The 20,852-nt window shown below is 35.8% G+C and overlaps 1 protein-coding gene across 1 annotated transcript in view; it reads left to right on the forward strand.

The window, feature by feature from the left end:
• LOC150079552 (calcitonin gene-related peptide type 1 receptor-like) overlaps positions 1-20,852 on the forward strand; it is a 120,273-nt gene that overhangs the window by 64,358 nt on the left and 35,063 nt on the right. Inside the window, exons 2-4 of the mRNA XM_090383105.1 lie at positions 12,491-12,916; positions 16,112-16,284; positions 18,539-18,729. Of these exons, the coding sequence (XP_090239231.1) occupies positions 12,866-12,916; positions 16,112-16,284; positions 18,539-18,729 (415 nt within the window). The 5' untranslated portion in view covers positions 12,491-12,865. The remainder of the gene's footprint in view (positions 1-12,490; positions 12,917-16,111; positions 16,285-18,538; positions 18,730-20,852) is intronic.

The raw sequence follows: 20,852 nt of genomic DNA on the forward strand, positions 1-20,852 counted from the left end.
CACCTACACGACACTTGCTCAAAAGGTTTGGATGGAAGGTATGGTAACATTCGCCATACAGTCCCAATCTTTCGCTTTGTGACTATCACATCTTTGGCAAGCTGAAAGAACATCTAGGGGGACAACGATTTGCAAACGATGAGCAGGTGCAAACCTGCTCATCGATGAGAGGGTGAATGACCAAGGAATGGAATTCTATCATCAGGGAATCGAACGTTTAGTCACACGTTCCGGAAGTGTTTTCACCAACTCGGTGACTATGTGGAAAAGTAGCGCAAGGTATGTGCTTTCTATTGCATAATATTACATGACTCAATAAATGTCTCTTGGGCTACAACGGTCAAGTGTAACTTATTTTTTGAATTATCCTCTTATATAGAAACAATGGGGCAAGTCCTTGATATGTTCTATTAATTAGAAGCTGGTATATTAATTAAATTAAGGCACGAACATTCTGAATTATGTTCTTATTACTGAATAACCGAAAAAATACATGTTTCCCAAGTAATGAAAAGCTTTCAACCCAGTTTTCACAAATAGTTCGTTGGGTTACCAGCTTTTATGGAGTGAGCAGAAACAAATCTCTTGTAATGATCGCATATATGCACTGCCCTACCATTAATATTCGGACGCCCCTCCATGGATAGGGAAACAGGTCCCAGTATGCAACACGTCACAGAACCAGCTATAAATATGGACAATAGTGTTCGAAAAGACAATTGCAAAAGTGCAATGACACGTTCAACAGAACTGATCACCTCAACAAATGCTAGACGCCGACTAACATGGTGTAAGGAGCGCGAATTCTGAACTGTAGAGCAGTGGAACACAGTCCTATGGGCAGACGAGTCGAGGTCCGCACTCAACTCCTCTGATGGTCGTTCCTGGGTGTTACAAATGCCAGAGGAACAGTTCCTTCCTGATTGTATCCTTCTAACAATGAAGTTTGGTGGAAGCAGTGTCATAGCAGGGTCGTAACAGAGTGGTTTGAGGTCATGGGCGTGGAAAAGTTGAATTGGCCAGCCCAGAGTCTGATCTGAACCCTATCGAGCATCTTTGGGATGTATTGGATCGTCGGGTATGTGCACGTCGAGATCGCCCAAAGAACAAGACCGAACTGGTGGCCGCGTTAAAGGCCGAGTGGAGGAACATATCACCTGACATTTATAAAAGGCTGGTTGAGAGTATCCCTTGAAGATTGAAGGTCGTCATAAAAGCAAAAGGTTTCAGGACAAAATATTAAATGACGCAATAAAAGAAGCTCATTTTTTGTCTAAAGGCAGATGTCCGGATATTAATGGTAGGGCAGTGTATAACAGATACGGTTAAAATTTAAGTTGTATATATATCGATAAATCGCTGTAAATATGAACCCGAGTAGAACTAAAATAATCGACACCTACACTTGTCTCTAAAGCAAGCAGCATCTCCAAAATAAAATTATTTGAAAAGCAAAAACGTGTCAAAGTGAATGCAGTGAAGCTATGTAAAGGAAAAAATCATGAACTTGATGAAACGCCGCGAGGTTTAAAGTGTGATAGCCTTCCGAATTCTGAATATTTCTGTTTCCATAGTAACGACGCTTCCGTTGTCTTAGGCTCCAAGAGATGCGCTCGTATTTTAAATTTTGATAAGAATTTCGAAAGGGATGCCTCATAATTAAAACTCCAAAAGTTTCTTGAAAAGTTTTGTCTGATTTGTTTGTCGCTATTGTAGTTTGAGCAGGGACATCCGTAGTAACTATAAAATGGCCATGCTCATTCAAATTTTGTCTAAAATGATCATTAATCGGATACCTCTTTATCTATAAGACCAAAATTTTACTGTTGTCAGAAATGTCTGCATTCTTCCACTCCTGTGGTCATCCAGTTTAGCGATAATCGAGGTGAAGGAACAAGATAGATTAGTTATCACAAACTCTTCACCTATACACTAGAATCCCAAATAATCCTAACTACTTTTCGATTACCATAAACTAATAATAAAATAAGGATGCTAAAAATGATGACTTCGTTCTGCTGTCCATGCGCAGTTAGTTTGAATATTCCATATAATTCAGCATTCTATCTTCAAATATATTTTTATCTCCTTCCCATTCATTTGGTGATATCCAAGTTATGAACATACTCACTGTCCAACCTATTTAACATACTTTGGATATATTTACTGCCATCGAATACCTTCTGAAGTATTGAGATCACTTCGCATCCTCACTAATGCAATATCTGCTCAAATAGCAGTATCCTCCACATCTGCAATAAATCTAATCGAAACTACCGGTGTAGAAGCCACTTATGTAAATCGAGAGCAGTGTCGGACTGGGTACTAATCATGTGAAATACCACGAGTTAAAGGCGTTCAAGTATTGACCTAGATGGAAACCCTCTCTCGCTCCTGCTTGAATAAAACCGGGGCATCGCTTTTGTAACACCCACATCTTCTTCGATAACAAGCAGAAGTGAAACCGAGTCAGAGTTTTTTAAGATATTCTTTAGCAGGAAAATTTATCGTGTACTTTCGTAGCTGGACAAAATTCTCAGTGATCGTTACTAGAAAAAAAATTATCTTTGCAAGGAGAGACCGTTATTTATTACTTCTTCCAATATTTTTATAAAAGACAGATAGGAGAGCCATTTGTCGACAACCCCTACTTTGTCTATGCCTTTTTTTTAAAAACAAACTTTGGTACACCAGAGATATTCTTCAGTTCTGTTCCAGGGTGTTTGCGCAGAATCCCAGTTGATAGCTTTAACAGCTGCCACACCACCAGATAAAACTTCAATAACGCTAATTATTGAGATCAGCAAAGGTTAATTTTCTTCTGTGTTCTAATAGATGTTGAATTAGAAAGAAAATTCTTTAAAAAACTCGATTTTAATATTTCATATTACTTCTTATATTTTATAAAAGAAACAACATTACATATTTTTTACTGAGGGAAGGGAAGTATTCTTTGGTTAATATATTTGATTGGCTTCTTAGTCCCGAACCCATCCACAGTAATTCAATAAAGCAAAATATAAAACTTGATTTAACATTGTTTCTTCGGATTCACTCTGAACAAATTCAATGTATTTTTAATCGAAAATATACTCGAACAACAGCCAGCTTAAAAATTAATAAAAATCCTCGCAACATTTAGAAAGTTTCTAGATATTTCTTTCATCAGAGTGGGGAAGAGGGGGGGTTACAGCTTTACGTTCGTTTATTTCTCCAGAGATTGGATGTTTGACTTCTGACCTCAGCCGCGATGCTTTTCTTCTTGTTGTTCCGAGCAAAAGATCAAATAACAAACGCGGATGTTCCTGGTTGGGGTTGGGAGAGGGGATATATATTAGTCAAGGGCTAACAGGAGAAATGAATGAGAGTGCACTGTGCAATGCGTCCACATAAGATTCCTTCGAGGAATGCCGCTGAAATCATCCGATGTCACGACTACGAAGTATTGTTTCCTAGAAATAGTTCCTGTTGCTTGTCTACCCAGCAATTGCAACTTAATCGTTTATTTATCAACTGTCGTGCTTTGTATATAACAAAAATTACATTGTCAAATTACACTGTCAAACTAATTTTCAAAAATATTCAGTTTACCTACATTTCTTGAGGTTTCTTGGTGAATTTGGGTTTCTGCATAGCATCAAAGATTTGTCCAGAAATGAAAGAGACCCATATAGGATTTATTCAAAATATTGAACTTATGTTTAAAACAGAAAATTAATCTCAGCTACAAAAAATGTACATTTGCACGTCTTTGTTTGTTGTGGTGAAAGTGATCATCTCCAACCAAGAACCAGATATGGTTCCCCATCATAGCTTTATCCCACCTTTCTTAGTACCACTTCTGCGTCCATTTTTCGTAATTTTCAATCAACTAGTTCTTTGCAATTTTCACTCTTAATATTACCAAGAAAGCCATTAACTGTAAAAATAACTGCCAGGCAATTCGTTCAGCAAAATGCCTGGCAGTTGTTTTTGTCTTCGATTTCTTGTGAAGTCAACGTCTGCTTTACTTTGGACCAATAAATATGCCATCTTTCACTTTTGCGTCACACAATTTTTCAAACACAGATTATATATGTTTGAAGGTTGAGGATCTACTATTTTAACAAATTGCTTCATCGGTTCCAAAGTGATACAGAGTAGCAAGACCTTGTTTCTTGGAAACAAGGAATGGTTTATTATATCGTGTTCGCAAAGTTGTAACTCAATTGTGTCAAAGCATTCTCTTCTCATTTGGTGCTAATCTACGGCCTTATTTTTCCATACGAAGAGAAAGCAAGGGAACTTGGTGAAAGGATCATGAGGGTCCAGAAAGAACGATCTCAAATTCTCCAAGATATCTCGTTTATTCTGTTCATACTTGATCTTTTCTAGCATACTCTTGTTTAATATGAACAGGATACGCAACAGAAATCAATGGTGTATATTCCCATTTTGAAGAAATCCGACTTCAATTCTCCATAAAGCTATTCAAATCAAAACAAAGGCATAGGAATTTGCAACACTGCAAAACTTGCATAACTGATGTCTATTTCTGTACGTGGAAATCCTGCAGTAACATCCAGTAGATTTGTTCTTTTAAACGAGATGTCAGGAGCTCTGCGCTGGATTTAGTGAGACTCACATCCCTCACTAAATCATCCGATTCTTGCTTATGGAAATGGTCCACTATTGAAGAGGCTCCTGAAGTGAAACCCCAATTATCTCTTTTACCAGTTTAATGGCCACATTTTCATCTTCTAATTCTGAAGAGTCTTCTTTTGAAGGAGGCTTGGAAATTGGCAGATTTTCATTGTATGTCACTGGAGCAATGTGGACATGTGTTGTGTCTTATGTAAAGCGGCCCCTAAACGTTACGGTTCAAGTCCATCATGGTTCTCTGTGATGATATACAAAACTCTATACGATGGACAGAAATAAGTGTAGCACTATGCGCAGTATGTGTGTGTTGTTCTGTTGTTTTTTTTTTTTTTGTTTCTGGCCACTTAGCTATCAGGAAGGCTGCTTCACAGTACCCGTCCACGCCACGAGGAGGCGGGCCACAACTATATACGTACTAAACTAAATGTATTAATACCAGCATCCATAGGAAGAAGCACAAGTCGTATGGGATTGAAATGTCATGAAATGGACTGCCCTTTTAATTATAGCCTCATGTGTTCGTATGTTACGATGTAAATAAATTGAGAACACATTTGTGTCACCGATGAACATATTCTTCTTAAAGTTAAATGAAATAATAATAACCATTAAATTAACCTTATTGACTAACATCACATGGACTGTAATTTCGCATTACATTAGTAGATGCCATTTGTCACTACCCACTTAGTACGGTGTCCTATTTTTAATCTCACTAGGTGTTCGCCTTTGATCTCCAGATAATTAAATTGACATTCTAAAATCCTCGCTGAGATGAAGAAATACAGTAGACTATCCGTGTCTTTTAACAATGGAGTGAATTCTAAAAAAAAAAAAAAGTTTTCTCAGAAAAACTAATAAATGCTTTCAAATGTCTAATGAAAGTTTTTCATGGTATACTTAAATAACCAACTGTCATGACAAATAGAAACGAACAGCTTTCAGTTTATTGAGAACAGAAAAGGGCATGAAACTTTTAATTCTCTCTCTCTCTCTGAATTGACTTTCAATGCTCCAATATAATTTAGCTGGAACAATAGAGCTGTCCAGAATGATCTGATAAAGAAACAGCAGCTGAATATTGGAATTTTTTTCGACTACTCGAACAAGTTTTCTGAATGGTTAACAGAAAATTATGGATATAGTCGAAATAGTCTTTTATTGATAATGTATTGAGCTGTAGGAACAGCATAATTTTATTAAAAGTGGATCCAGATTTCAAAAGCAATTAAAAATAAATTATCCTGTTTTATTTCCAATGCAAACCAAGGGCTGCCTGATAAATATAGTTCACAGGAAAATCAAAATAAGACTTCCTCTTCAACGTACCTTTCTGTTGATATCATGGAACGTCATATTATAATACCCCACACTACAGATTTTATCTTAGCATCTTCTCACTGGTACAAGGACACTTTAGGGCCTCTAAAATCCATATATCGCTAATTTCTACAATGTGAAACCCAATTATTTATTTATTTCGAATTCGCTGAATCTTCACCACGAAATTGTCACATTGTATTATCAAAAGGTAGTGGTCGATTTGGTTGTTTTCTGGACGAAAAAACCGACTTACCCGGAGGAAAAAAACCATGCCACCCTCGCCTGAGATCGATAACTTGACTTCAAGATCACTAGGGTCATATATCATGTGATTATCATATGGTATCCACTACTTTTTGATAATACAATGTATACATTATGCTCTCATTACATAATTGCGTTTCTTTGTGTCCGTCCATAAGACTAACATTCATAATTTTCTTGACAGAGAACGCTTTGCTGTTCTAGAGACAGTTCAGTTGTCTAGTGGACAGTTGAGATAAAAAATCATATACTAGTTGGAGAGAATAATTTCTTAAAGAAGTACAATTAAGTATAATTAAAATTGGGATGTTCATAATTCATTTATACGGAATTCATATTTATATTTCTCCTTTTCTTATTATTGCGACAGATTAGTGACCTACTGCTAATCACCAAGTTCCTTTTGAAGCTTTTCAGAACCATGGATTCGTTAAAGAATAAAGGACTGCGTAATTCCTCTTACAGTAATTTGTTCTTTTGATCGTAAGTGCTTTCATATTGTAATTAGCGTAACGGACTGACAGGAAAGATAATGAGACATATATTCGGCCAAGTTCAATCACCGATTTAATTATATTGATTCGTATTGTGCTGAACATTTAAACCTGCCAACCGAAATCAAGCATTTAAGCGAATTAAACCTGTACAATGATAGCCGAATCAAATCACATGGTAACTTGTTCCTTCCAGAGGAAATAACCCATAGTCCTCCAAGGATTGAACAAATATTTTAATATGGAAAGGACAGTGAATTTTTACTAATTAATTTCTTCGATTTCTTATCTGGATTGCTGATTTCGTAGAGTATCCCTTCCCACACACACACACACACACATTTTCCATTACAATGCGAAGTTTCGCCTCCCTATTCAACAACTGTAGATTCTCTCACTGAAGATAATTATTGCTAATGTTCTTCCAAAGTGACACATCAAGAGATGGATGATTAAGAGAAATAGCGCCTTTCTGCACGCTATAAGTGAATCAATACTACCGAGCAAATGCAAAGGCCGGAAATATGTACAATAAGAATTTTGATTTCAAGAAGTGCTAATAATATATCGAAAGTTAGTTAGGTGATGGCGTATGAAAAATTCATGTGATCTGTGTGATATTTTGGGACAATACAGACCTGTTGAAAAAGAAAATAAAAGAACATTTTTAGTTGCCTATTTAGGGTCGATATTTGGGTTATACTTTAATTTCTATTTATAGCAAGAGACGCTTACAAAGATAAGATTCTTTTGAATAATATATAAAAGGAACTAGTCCGGAAGTTATTTGAGGAAGAAGCTTTCAAGATTTTTCTAAATTACTTATTCAGTCCTGGACTATGACCATTAGAAACTGCCTCTCTCGGGGGCAGTGGTTAGATGCTCGATAAATATTTAACATACACATAAATGGTACGACATTAGAAGATATTCTGCGATGGGTGGTTATAACGATTCTCCTCACCGCCTCTCCCGACATTATAGAAATCTTTCTTTCTTTAAAAATACATTACCAGAACATGAAACGAAAAAGAAATGCTACTTGTCGCAAAACATTTTTGTTTTGCGTTTCCGTTTCTAGCTTTTTGAAATATCAATGGCTGAATACGATGTAGCAATATGTTTGAGAGTAAGAAATTTCAATACTTTGTAGAGTGTCCCAGTATAACGGTATACTGAGAAGTAGAATTGAGAATCAATTTAGCTAGTGCTTTTACACGTGATGTTTCTGAAACTTTCTCCATCCAGGAATGAGGTAGACGGCCACATAATATTTCCTTATAGACCTTATAATATATTATTTTAGTTCGAAGGACAACAGTGAACCCAAGTACAGTACACAGTAAAGGAGAAATAAGGAAATGCGAAAGAATTTTAAAAATACAAAAACATTTGCAATTTTAAAGAAAATATTTAATTTTTTTTAAAAAATTAAACTTTTAATTTTTAAAAATTTAATAATATTAGTATTAGAAGTGGCAAGAGATGCAATAAAGCAAACTTATAGAGCATCAGCCAAAAAAAGAAACTTCCATATCACCTGTCTATTCCCTCCCACAGTTTGTCTAGTTCTTTGAATTTATGCAAACTACCGACATTCACAACAACAGATGAAACTTTATTCCAACAATCAACCACTCTCTGGCTGAAGGCAGACTTCCGCACATCTATCCTGCAAGCATCCTTCCTCAATTGAATTTATGTCTCCTCATGGATATGTAGTCTCAGCAAGCGGAAGAATGTCATTTGCATTCAGATTATTCAATCCATTCAAATCCATAGACACCTTAATCAGATCGCCTAACAGACGCCTAGTCTCCAGCCGTTGCAATTTGTAGTAGTGAAGCCCTTTTTGGTAAGACCACCCTTTCATTCCCTTAATCAATCTCAATGCCCTTCTCTGCACCCGTTCCAGCAGATTTATATCCTTCCTAAAACGAGGCCTCTAGACCTGCAAGCAATAGTTACGATGCAGCCTAACCATGCCTTGTACAATGGGATAATCAACCCTTATCCCAGATAGAAAAGTTCCTGCATATCATTCACTGTATCTCAATATATCATTGACCTCATGAGCTGTCATGCCAAACTGTATGCACGGCTCAGAAAACTTCATATCTGGCAGAAAAATTCGCCAGGCTTTTTTATTTTCCACAACCATGAGTGTAGTACCACGCAGTGGGTACACATTATGCAGTACCTTGAATTTGTTAACGTTAAACTGCAGTTTGCCATGTCTCAGCCTGTCTTTCACATTTTCGACACCTTATTCAGTAGCTTATCATAATTACTGTTATTAACCACCTTGCCAACCTTTGTCTCATCTTCAGTCTTAGACAATAAGCATGTATACCTTCATTAATATCATTAATAAATATAGAAAATACTGGACCAACCACTAAACCCTGGGGAATCCACTAATAACATTAGTCCATGAACAGCAGCGTCCATTAATAACCGCACTGTCTTCTCTGACTCAACTGTCCATTATCCAGAGCAGTAGCTTGCGCTTAATGCCACGCTACTCCAATTTGTACAGGAGTCTTTTATGTGCAACAGTATAAAAAACTTTCTTGAAATCCAAGTATATGATATCAAAGTAATTTTTTGCATCCTTTGTGACCACATCGCAGTATCCAATAAAATTGGTCAAACAAGATTTGCCCTTAAGAAACCCATGCTGTCTCTGAACTATAACTGGTCTTGTCTCGATGGTCCTGCATTACTTCTTTAACCAGTGACTCCATTATTTTCCTTGGAACAGAAGTTAAGCTAACAAGTCTGTAATTACTTATGTCTCCTTTTGATCCCGCTTTATGAACTGGGGATACATTCGCACACTTCCATTCTATAGGGACCTCCCCTGAATCTTTGAATTCAGGGTAGGTCCCTATAGAATGGAATAGTTGTTGTCTCCCTTAATATAATTGGATCAACAGCAGCAAACTATTGGTATCAAGTGGGCCTATGTGATTCATTCTCTTCCTTCTAATGTTTACATAAGTAAAGTAGTCTTTGCTGTTTAACGTTGCCAACAACTTCTCATAACGTGCTTTAGCTTTCATAGCCTCCTTTGTGATTTGATTGCAGACTAATTTATATCTACCACAATCTTCTGTATCGCTGGATAATTTATATGCATCTCATGCATTTTTTCTTCTCTGTCATGAGTATCATTAGTTCATCTGACGGCCATTTAGTTTTAAGCTTTGAGAAGTATTTCTCATTTGGTATAAAAATACTCATAGCTGACTTATCATTACTTCTCTGAATGCTTCCTATTTAGAATTTGTGTATTTAGAAGTTGAAGAACAACACCTCAAGTAGTTAAAATAGCCTTACAATTTAAACAACTGGATATGTTCTCTCCCATAAAACTCTGGAAGTAACCACAATGAATTCATTGCTTCCAGTATTTTACAGGACAGAACTTCAGTTCATTGAAGTTTTCAGTGAATATAACTTCGTTCATTAACAGGGAAAGTTTTTTCAGATCAAAATGCTTTCTTGATGCTTGTCAAGTTGAAATCTGGGTGTATGCAAGATAAGTTCTTTTATACCAGGAATTGGAATGGGGAGAGAAAGACGATTAAAGATGTGTGGTGCCCGTGAAGAACTTCACTGGTGCCAGTGAAGATTTGATGGAGCAACTTCGAATAAAGCGAAACTCAACGAGCTTCAAGGGACTGTAATTTGATGCGATTGCACAATTCTTTGTGAAAGATCTTACGGTAGAATACTGATCCTCTTTTTTGATGGAACTTTTGATAACATGCTTTTGAAGTTATTCCAAATGCTTTTTATGTGACTGGTGAATGGATTTCATAAAGGAAGAGAGACAAATTCGACGAATTTCTCAATTCTTGACATATATGTTGTCTTTTAATAAATCCTACATATTTTCTCGCTTGGAAAACTATTTTTAATATGATGATCATACTTACAGTTGATCTAAAATAAAACTCTGAGAACGCTGATCTCTGAAACCTTGGCAATATCTGAGCCGTCAATCACATACTTGAAACAAAGCAATCTTTCTTCTTAGGACTGACAAATGAGAGAGGGCAGCATTTACTGCGTTTACTGTGACCCCATTATTGATTTCCCTGTATACAAAGGAATTTATTGCTTGTTGAAGGTAAGTTGCATCTGAGACGTTGTTCATAGACCTGAAAATGTTCAGATCGTCCGCGTAGATAAAGTTATAAATGTCGTTGTTGTCGCTGAACTGTTAAGGTTGTTCCGTTAATAAAGATATGGAAGAGAAGGGAACAAGGGAAGACCCTTATAAGAACCTCAATCTGAAGAGAAAATGACTGAGATGTAGAACATCTTAGGTTTATGCGGAAAGTCATGATTCATGTGTGCAGTGGTTGACTATTATAAAGTGCGAAAGTCTCTCACCAAGCAGGTTGTGTACAACCTTTACAAAGGATTTGGTAAGGTCCAGGAACTTTATTGGCACAGTCGACTTTTCTAATAACAAAATTCCAGAGAGAGAGAGAGAGAGAGAGAGTTTGGTTTTCGATAATAGCTCTCTAAATCCTGCTATGCATTTGTGGTAAAAGGCTAGCAGGAGGCTGCAAGATGTCTGTGAAGGCTGATATCTGAAATCTTTGCCACAGAATTTAGGAGATTTATGGGGTGGTAGTTCTTGAACTTTTAAGTAATAGTATTCTTAGGAAGGGTGTTAGCAAGTTTAAAAAGATTTCGATGTTCCAGATTTTATGGAGAAGTGGAATATGTTGAGCGTCATCTGTGAAACTTTGAGGTATGCACTAAAAATTCACAAAATACCAGAATTAGAGTAAAGTCGATATGCTAATTGTACATCGTTTTACTATTTTGGTCTTTCCAAATGGTTTTCAAATGAGCGGTGAAGAAACTTGAATAAATTCCTTTACAGAGTGGTTTCAAACAGAGTGGATCAGCAAATTTGAATTTAGATGCACACAGATCTGAGTGCTAATATAGGCACATAGAGACCCGGCTCTCTCAACAGAAGCCTTTGCAGATAATACAAGTTGGTACACTTGCCGTCTTCTCCACATCGGTGGAAAAGAGCTGAGTTCGATGAAGTGAGGAATTTTTATAGGTCTTTTTCACAAAAGATTGCGTTAGCTGGTCTTAGGGCCTCAGGCGAAGGTAGCACGTTTTTTTCCAGATACAATGTATATCGCGCAATATGGTCTTAGTCGTTAATGTGCTGAAAACTCTATAATAATAACCTGGATTGAAAACCTTGGATTTGCATTTAGTAATTCTATCATTGCAAGCTAACAAATGACAATTGCTTGCTTGCATGTTCTCCATCATTTAAGATGAAGCACATACAAGAAATATAGAATACAGACGGTAATCTATATCAAGAGAAATTGTGTTTCACTTGAAATACCCTTTTGCCCCACACTTTGACAACCACTGAATTAGAAAATAAAATAGCAGCGCGTGCGATAATCCCTTAAGACGTTAATGCTAAAAAAATATCTAAGTAGAAAAAAATTTTGAAACTAGGCTACCTTCACAAACATAACTACCCTTCAGACAGGAAAAATTCTCTAACCGCACTTAATACATATACATTATATGTAGATTAGGTAATTTCCATGAGACAGAATCTGGTAAAACTCATTGTCTGTAATTTCATTTTTATCAGATTTAAAAGCGTGAAAAAAAATCGATTTTATAACTAATTAAAAAATATTTTCTTCGATTAAAATCGATAACTGAAATCTGTTATTATATCATTTTTCTTATTTTAATTCCAGCGGTTTCTACTTTTGTCTAAATACCGCAGCCTTTTCTTCGAAAGAAGAGAAAGACAGAAAGTAATAAAAAACCAAGAGACTGCCAGTGTGCATTAAGTTTACATCGAAGTCAAACAACTAGTCACATGTAGTTGATGTCAGATTTGATAAAAGAAAATGCTTATACGCATCTGAATCGTTAAAGACTAATAAGAAAGCAGCACTGATTTTTTGCAGCTTAATAGCAAAGTCTGCTTTTGAGAGAGAAAGGAGAAATAAGAAGGTATTTCATCGCTTTGGAAACTGGCAATGCGAGTCAAGATAGATATCGAAATGCCATATTTGGAACTGCCCCAATGGTCTATTGTTTACAGTTGCGATTGAAATTACCGGCAGATGGCGCTGAGAACAATATTCATAATGCATATATTTTGGACTTGTGTGAAGGTAAGTAAGCCTTTAGAAAATAAATATTTATTCAATGTCGTTATACATTTGAATTATTTTGCATTTGTGCAACCAGGGATGCTTTTCTTTTTTCACTATGCACTAACTTGATGTTGATATGCTTTTTGTTCCTTAGCAATATTTCAGACACCATAAACTCCTTTTTTTGAAAATATATTGTGTAAAACTGAAAGTTCCAGATTAAAAGTTATTGTTAGTTACCTTGGTTATCTTAATTAATGCAGTCACCGGATATACGATCGATATCTGAGCATAATTTATCAAATTGGTTTAGGCAGCAATATTGGCCAGTTTTAGGCACTAACAAGAGAATTACTCTCGGTATTATTTTCTCTTTCTTTGTTAAGGAAATAATTGAATAGAGGGAACGTAACAAATACCGAAATAATTGCATGCATGAAAACAGAACTAGCTCCTTATTGACTGGAAATTCGGAGTAAAAAAGGAACTAGACAATGTTTTTATTAGTCGGCAATTGCTTCACAAAGGAAAAGAAATTCATCAGTTTTTCAAGTAAAAAGAAGGATATACATTCCAGTTAGCTCTTAATCCAATTATGTAAATGATTTTAACGAAGCCCGGCAACAATTTTTTGGTATCTATAAAAAATTATTTCTAATGCTTGTTTTATTTCCTGAAAGTTTTGATTGTAGTGTTTGTATTACTTTTTTTAAATTTATGGTTGTTTGTGAAGATAAAGTGTTTGCTCATCGTCAGAGAGGTTGTTTTCAGGGCACGCACCAGGATATTTCAGTATGAGCAACAACATCAAACATTTCGAGTTTCTGAGAAGCACGTTCTCAGATTCATGCGATAATCTTTCACAAAGGTTTTGTGAACAAATTTTGGTTTTGTCACAAATTAGTGAAGCCCTAAAGATAGCCCTAAAACACAAAAAAACTTAGAACACAAATAAATGGAAAATTTAATGATATATAACTATCAAATGGCAATGCATTTATCCATCGATAGATGTATAAATGTATTGTCTTTTGTATTATTTTTATACATTTATCAGGTGGTGCTGGCGTTGCACGCCATTGCCACTTGACCGTTGCTGTGAATACCACTTAAATACAGCTTCTTCCAGCAACACTTCTTTTGGCTTTTTTAATGTCTGTCTATTTGATCTTTTATCATTCCCCACGTCGAATTTTAAAGCTAATGTCTTTATACATTCTTTTTGTTTTTTAATATCTGACGCAGACTGTTGGCCAATACCAAATTCTTCAGAAACTTTTTTTTTTTTTCCAGGCACACCATTTTCATGTTGATTTATCACTTTGAGCTTGTTAATGATAGTTAAACTAAAGTGTTTTCTTTTTATTTCACTTTTTAATTGTTTAGAACCCATAATTATATAAAATATGTTAATTTATGTACGTATTTACACTGCCCTAACATTAATATCCGGACACCCCACCATGGATGGGGAAACAGGTCCTATGCATGCAACACGTCACATAATCTGCTATAAATATGCACACTGGGCTTCGAACAGACAATTGCAAAAGTGGGTATGCAAGATGACACGTTCAACAGAATTGATCACTTCAAGAAATGCTAGACGCCGATTAACATGGTGTAAGGTGCGCGAATCCTGGATTGTATAGAAGTGGAAAACAGTCCTATGGACAGACGAGTAGAGGTTCGCACTCTACCAGTCTGATGGCCGTTCCTGGGTATGACGAATGCCAGGGGAACAGTTCCTTTGACTGTATCCTCCCAGCGATGAAGTTTGGTGGAGGCAGTGTCATGCTATGGGCCCAAGCGAAACTTTTCATGGTTTCGCTTGGGCCCATTAGTCGTTATCGAGAAAACCATGAATGCTGTGCAATACCAGGAAAACCTTAGACATTATCCACTTCCAACATTATGGCAATACTTGCTAATACAGGCCCATACCGGTATCAGTAAGACAACGCGCCATGCCATACTGCTCGGGTCGTAACAGAGTGGTTTGAGGTCGTGGGTGTGGAAAAGTTGAATTGGCCAGCCCAGAGTCGTAATCTGAACCCTATCGAGCATCTTTGGGATGTATTGGATCACCGAATACGTGCACGTCGAGATCGCCCAAAGAACAAGAGCGAACTGGTGGCTGCGTTAAAGGCCGAGTGGAGGAACATATCACCTGACATTTATAAAAAGCTGGTTGAGAGTATGCCGTGAAGATTGAAGGCCGTCATAAAAGCAAAAGGTTTCAGCACAAAATATTAAATAACACAATAAAAGCTCTTTTTTTGTCTAAAGGCAGGTGTCCGAATATTAATGGCAGGGCAGTGTATATATATATATATATAAAGAAGTACGCAAACGAAGCGATATATGCAATAACATCCGTCCGACTCAGAATCAACAACGATACGAAACAACACGCAAGTCAATGCTGTGAATCACAGAGTAGTAACATTGTGCAATGCATGTTCCGTCTCCCTCTGTGTAGTCAACCAGCACGCAGTAAGAGTTACTCATCTGCCTTCCTAAATCCCGTGTCTTTCAAAGTACTCAACTGTGAACAGAATTTTCATATTTCGATCCGGATTAACTGTAACAGGATTAGCGAGGGTTTACTTTACTTCAGTGTTAAAAAGTCCAAGATTGGTTGAGATTCATGTGGGAGGGGTTCCAAAACCTCGGAGGAATAATAAGGGGAGGAGGAGATGATAAGATGAGGATGGATTAGTGGGAGAGAGGAGAACGTGAGGATAGAGTTTTGTTATATACTTTCAAAAAGGGGAAATTTCGATAATGAACCTGAAGAACATTGACTCGGACGAATAGGTTACGTAATAAATTGTGAAATGATGCAGGGAAACGAAAAGGAGTAAAAGGAAAATTAATAATGATAATGAAGAGAACTTTGTGTAAATATGTATTCCAGATAATGTATTAACTATAGCGGAATATTCATGAGTATCAATTAAGCGAAATGGGGAACCCAGTTATGTAACAAGTGAATAAGTAAACTAATATAGTTGTATGTATGGTTGCTGAAATTAAGTGCCAACTGATATAAGATCAGTTAAATCGATGAATGGGAAGAAGAAGAACTACCATCTAAATATTAGTTAATAAAAATCTTATTTATTAAGAGAGAGAGAGTTTTGAAAGGAGACACAAGTACTCTTTCTTTGATTATGAAATAGCCAACTGTATTTGTTTAATTGCTTTCAGCTGCAACAACCACTCACAGAAGATGATTCAAAATCTTCCACTGCCGGGTATCCACTGTCTTGTCGTTCTGAAAGGCGTATCCTTCCTTTCGATGCCTACAGGGTGGACACTTGTGGACGATGCTATCATTACTTACCAACATGGGCTTTTATTGGTATTGCTGAAAAATTTATGTAAGTACGTATTTATTAGGGGTTTACAGTAACTTAAAGCAGCAGCGTCATCTGACGTTTCATTCTTTTAGGCATCACAGATAATCTTATAATAAATATATTAATCATATTTAAATTCATGACATAGTTTTTTAGCTGATAACAGTAAATTATTTTAAGGGAATCCATGTTATGATACTTAATACGATAACACTTCAACTTTTAAGTCCTCTGTCTTCTATATATTCGTTGATAGTGGACGAGCAATGCATGCGCATAGTGCTTCCAACAGATTTTAATAAAATAACATGTCATAAAGTTTCGTTATTTTTTAAAATATTTGTAATTTTCTGCAGCTTTGCTGTTATAATTTGAAAGTCGTAGGGCTCAATAACTAAGTCGTCTTAAAACGAAAAAGAAGAGTAATAAGGCCAGCAAGATCTCAGATAATTGCCTATATAATTCGCCAGTAAAACGGTTGGAGACCGTTGGTTTATAGTATTTGCTTATTGTATAAATACATATCTTTTTATAGCTCAACAGATTTCGACAATCTTGAAACTCTAAAATGAAATAAAAAATGAATTTATAAGGGATTTAAAAAAATAAACAATAACAATGAACAACAGTGACAATACTAACAGTCTTTTTTAATGAAGTCTGCTTAAATTAAAGCAGAGGGTATCTATTAAAGAAGAAATGAATTTCTACATTACATTAGTCATTTTTTCCAGACATATTTTCTTAAAGAGCATAGACATCCTTTGAGAGACCCAGTTCATGTTTGTTGACCAAGGTCATTGAGTCAATGACCTTAATTGAGTCAAGGTCAATGATCATCCTTTAAAGAGTTAATTGCAAAAATGTGTGACATTCTCTGGGAACTTGAATACAGTATTTAGGTATTTTAGGAGGTAATCAACATCGTTTATGAAGATAACAAATAAACAACGTTGATTACCACCTACAAGATCTACGTCGTTTATGAAGATAGAGAATGAAAGAGATCTCTGGAGAATACCTTGAAGAGAAGCAAATTTGAAGGAGTTGGTATTTGATAAGACACCTTTGTTTCCTAGTAGAGATGTAGTTCAAAATCCATTTTTGAATAGGATCAATAACTCTGTACAAGTTTAGTTTATACATTAGAAGGCTGTGGAATTGTTTTAAAAAAGCTTTCTCTAGATAATATAAAAATAACGTCTACTTAACCTCCTTTACTAGTTATACTGGAGAATCCAGTCATACTCTCAGAACACAGCCGTATTAGCTACAGAAGATTTACTGTTATAGAAACAGTGTTGTTTCTGAACAAAGAAAGAAGTAAAATGCTCTGATATGTATTTGAACCATTTGATCTCACAATCGTAGCTACGGAATTTAGAATGCAGATAGGTCTTAATTTGAGAAAAGGAACAATGTTGCCCAATTTAAGATAAGCAAGATATATACCAACTGAGGGATAGGTTGAAGAGTCGGAAAATGATGGAGACAAAACTATTAGGTATTTCTTTCCAAACATAAAGGATCCTTTCAGAAACTGCCAACAAATCATATAAGTTCTTTAAGACCAATTTTGACATCATCGACAGTGATAATAGAGGAAGATAATGAGACATCCTTGTTGACCAGAAAGTCACTGTTAATATTCGTTGGTGTATTCGTATTATGCAATAAGAGAAGAAAATAAAGTGATTAGCGTAAATGTTGTCTTGATTGTCCCGTAAGATAATATAAAGAGGTTTAGTGAAGGCAGAGTTCTTGACAAAGGTTCAAACGGCTTAACGTTATGGTCATTGTGTATACTATTTTGGCCAGAGAAAATATATTTGGAATACAAAATTTTGATAAGAATTTTGATATGGAGACGATGTTTCTTGAACAAGCCAAAATGATAAGGGTATCCTTATAGCTTTGTAATGTTTAACATAAGAAAATTTATGTTTGATTTGGAGTTTAATTTGCTCATTAAAAACTTGTTTCAATTTACGATATTATTTCCCAAGAAGTAATAAAATTTATTATTCTATCAGAAAGAAATTAAGACTGGTGTGTTTTTATTAATTAATTCTATAATCCTTCAAAAATTTAGAAAGCTACTTTTGGGTTCGTTAGGGTCCATTTATTTTAATTAATATCTCATAGAAAAACGACATAACATATTAAGTCATTTTTTCATCTCTAGTGAACTAACTTTCCGAACTCATTGAAGTGAATTATTACTAATTTAAATATTCTATATTTGAAAAGAGACATTTTCTACTCGTAATTTTAGGTATAATCCGAGAAATGCTAAGCTTACCGACCCAAAAACTAATCTCACCTACTATGCTGATCCAGAGAACACTAGTCACCCTATTTTTGACACCTTTTCATCGAGAAGTTTTACTTTAAAATGGATTTCGTGCTGTCAAGCCGCCCTGGAGTGCTGCCATGTTATGAGCAGATCCAAACCCCTTGTTACAGGTGGGTCATCTTTTATTTATCTTGATTAATATTAAGAATAAAAGCCATCCCTTGTAATAATCTTACCTTTTAAAGGTCGTGGTGTACATGAGATAAATATGTCGTAGATGATATTACTTATTGAATTTTTACATATAATTAAGTATTATAATTATACATCAGTGCTAATTTGCGTATGCTATCGGATAGTGTTTATCTACACTATCCAACATACTCAGCTGGGACCATCCCAGCTGAGAATGCGGAGTCACAAGGGATACAGAAGACTCACCAGTCCATAACCGTGAGTGTGTGCTAAGAATCAGACAAACTGAAGCAACAGTATATTGTGTCTGTAAATTGAGTGTATTCTGCAATACCGAGTTCCTTATGCTAACTCTAAGAATTTTTTGACAAGAACCGATGATGAGATAAGTTGTCAATATTGATGGCTTCTAGCGATTTACTGTAATTAAACGGAACTAATGAGTACCTCACTCCATAGATAACTGTAATTTTCTATTGATGAGAATCAAGAAGAGAATCAAGTTAAGGAAATTTCCCTGAACACCAAAATAAGGGTTGAAGTAGAGGGCAGAGCCTGTAAGGATTCACTAAATCAAAGGCGGAAGCAAAGTCTAAACACTAAATCTAATTTCCCATTTGATTGAACGCATCTGAAACAAGAAAGTACGTCTCCAAAATATTTTTGACCATTTTTCCCGGTAATTTAGACGTTAGAAATGGCAGGGCAGAATTAGTTTTTTTCAGCAATGGAAGCAATTCCCTTTGGAACAATTGAAAAGGAAATAGAAATGGATCTAAAATGATTTACAACATCTGGATTACTATCTTTTGGGATCGGATATACAGCAGAAGTCCACCACGACGAAAGAAAAAAATCAGACTGATATATCGAATACAGGGTAGTAAAGTTTTTATTAAAAATTTAAGAATAAAAGTTCAATAGAAAAAAATCGACTTGTGGAACGGATTATTCCATAACAAAATTAGAAGAAGTAATGGACAATTTTTATCCAATTACAAAGAAGGTCAGAAAGTTCTTCACTGAGTTCGAGACTGAGATGAAGACAAGAAGCAGAGAGCTCCATTATAATATAGGGTTATTCAAAATGATTCATCCGATTTCAAATGAGCATAATTCCGTACCTCTCAACCTTGTATTAACTTGGCATACACCAAATGAAAAAGGAAATCTACAAGTTTTAGAAGGTTACCATGAGACAGCTCCACTGTCATTGTAGCTCCGCGACAGACAGTGGATTGATCGCAGTGGACCCCATGACTTGGTGCTCTACAGCTAGGCCCCTAGATCACTGGATCTTACGCCGTGCGACTTCTTCTTTTGGGAGTACGTTCAGGATGCTGTGTACGTGCCAGCGTAACCCACAACCCTGGATGAGCTCAAAAATCGCATTGTTACTGCTGTGGAGTCAGTGACAAAGGACATGCTGGAGCGGGTATGGGAGGAATTCGAATATCGTCTCGATGTTGCTCGTGTAACTACGGGAAGTCACAAAGATTACTTATAAGGCGAGAGACAAAACTAGGACAGTTTTTCTTTTGGTTAATGTATCACTAATCACTCTGTATTTGTAAACTTCAAAAATATAGTCATTTGAAATCGGATGAATCATTTTGAATAACCCTGTATATTAGGGAAGAATTGACTACACTACACTATAATAGACTGGACCAGACTTTCTGAAGTTTACTGTAGCGCAACGTGTTGTGGAAGTTGGAATAAGTTGCCTACAGGGGTGACTGAGGTGGACAGTTGTTAAAATTATTTGATAGGCACATTTTAATGATGGTAATAATAATTCATGTTTCGTCTGAAGAAAAATTTCGCGTCCTTCCCGTAATCACTGCCATTTTAATACTAATCATTTACTGTATCTGTGATTTAAAATAAGATGCAACAACGTCCAATATGTTAGAACAATAAATTATTTTATGTAATTTTCCTAACGTTAGTGATATGAGATACTTCTGGATAAAGAAACAAATTTGTTCAGAACTACAAATTAAAAAATGCCGCATTTACAATTTTTAATAATTCAAGTATTCTATTTAACATTTTCTGCCACAAATACTGCAAAATAGTTTATTATGCAAACAAA

Source organism: Mastigoproctus giganteus, chromosome 10 (genome assembly GCF_048544385.1).
Source record: "Mastigoproctus giganteus isolate SK-2022 chromosome 10, ASM4854438v1, whole genome shotgun sequence".
Taxonomy (NCBI): domain Eukaryota; kingdom Metazoa; phylum Arthropoda; class Arachnida; order Uropygi; family Thelyphonidae; genus Mastigoproctus; species Mastigoproctus giganteus.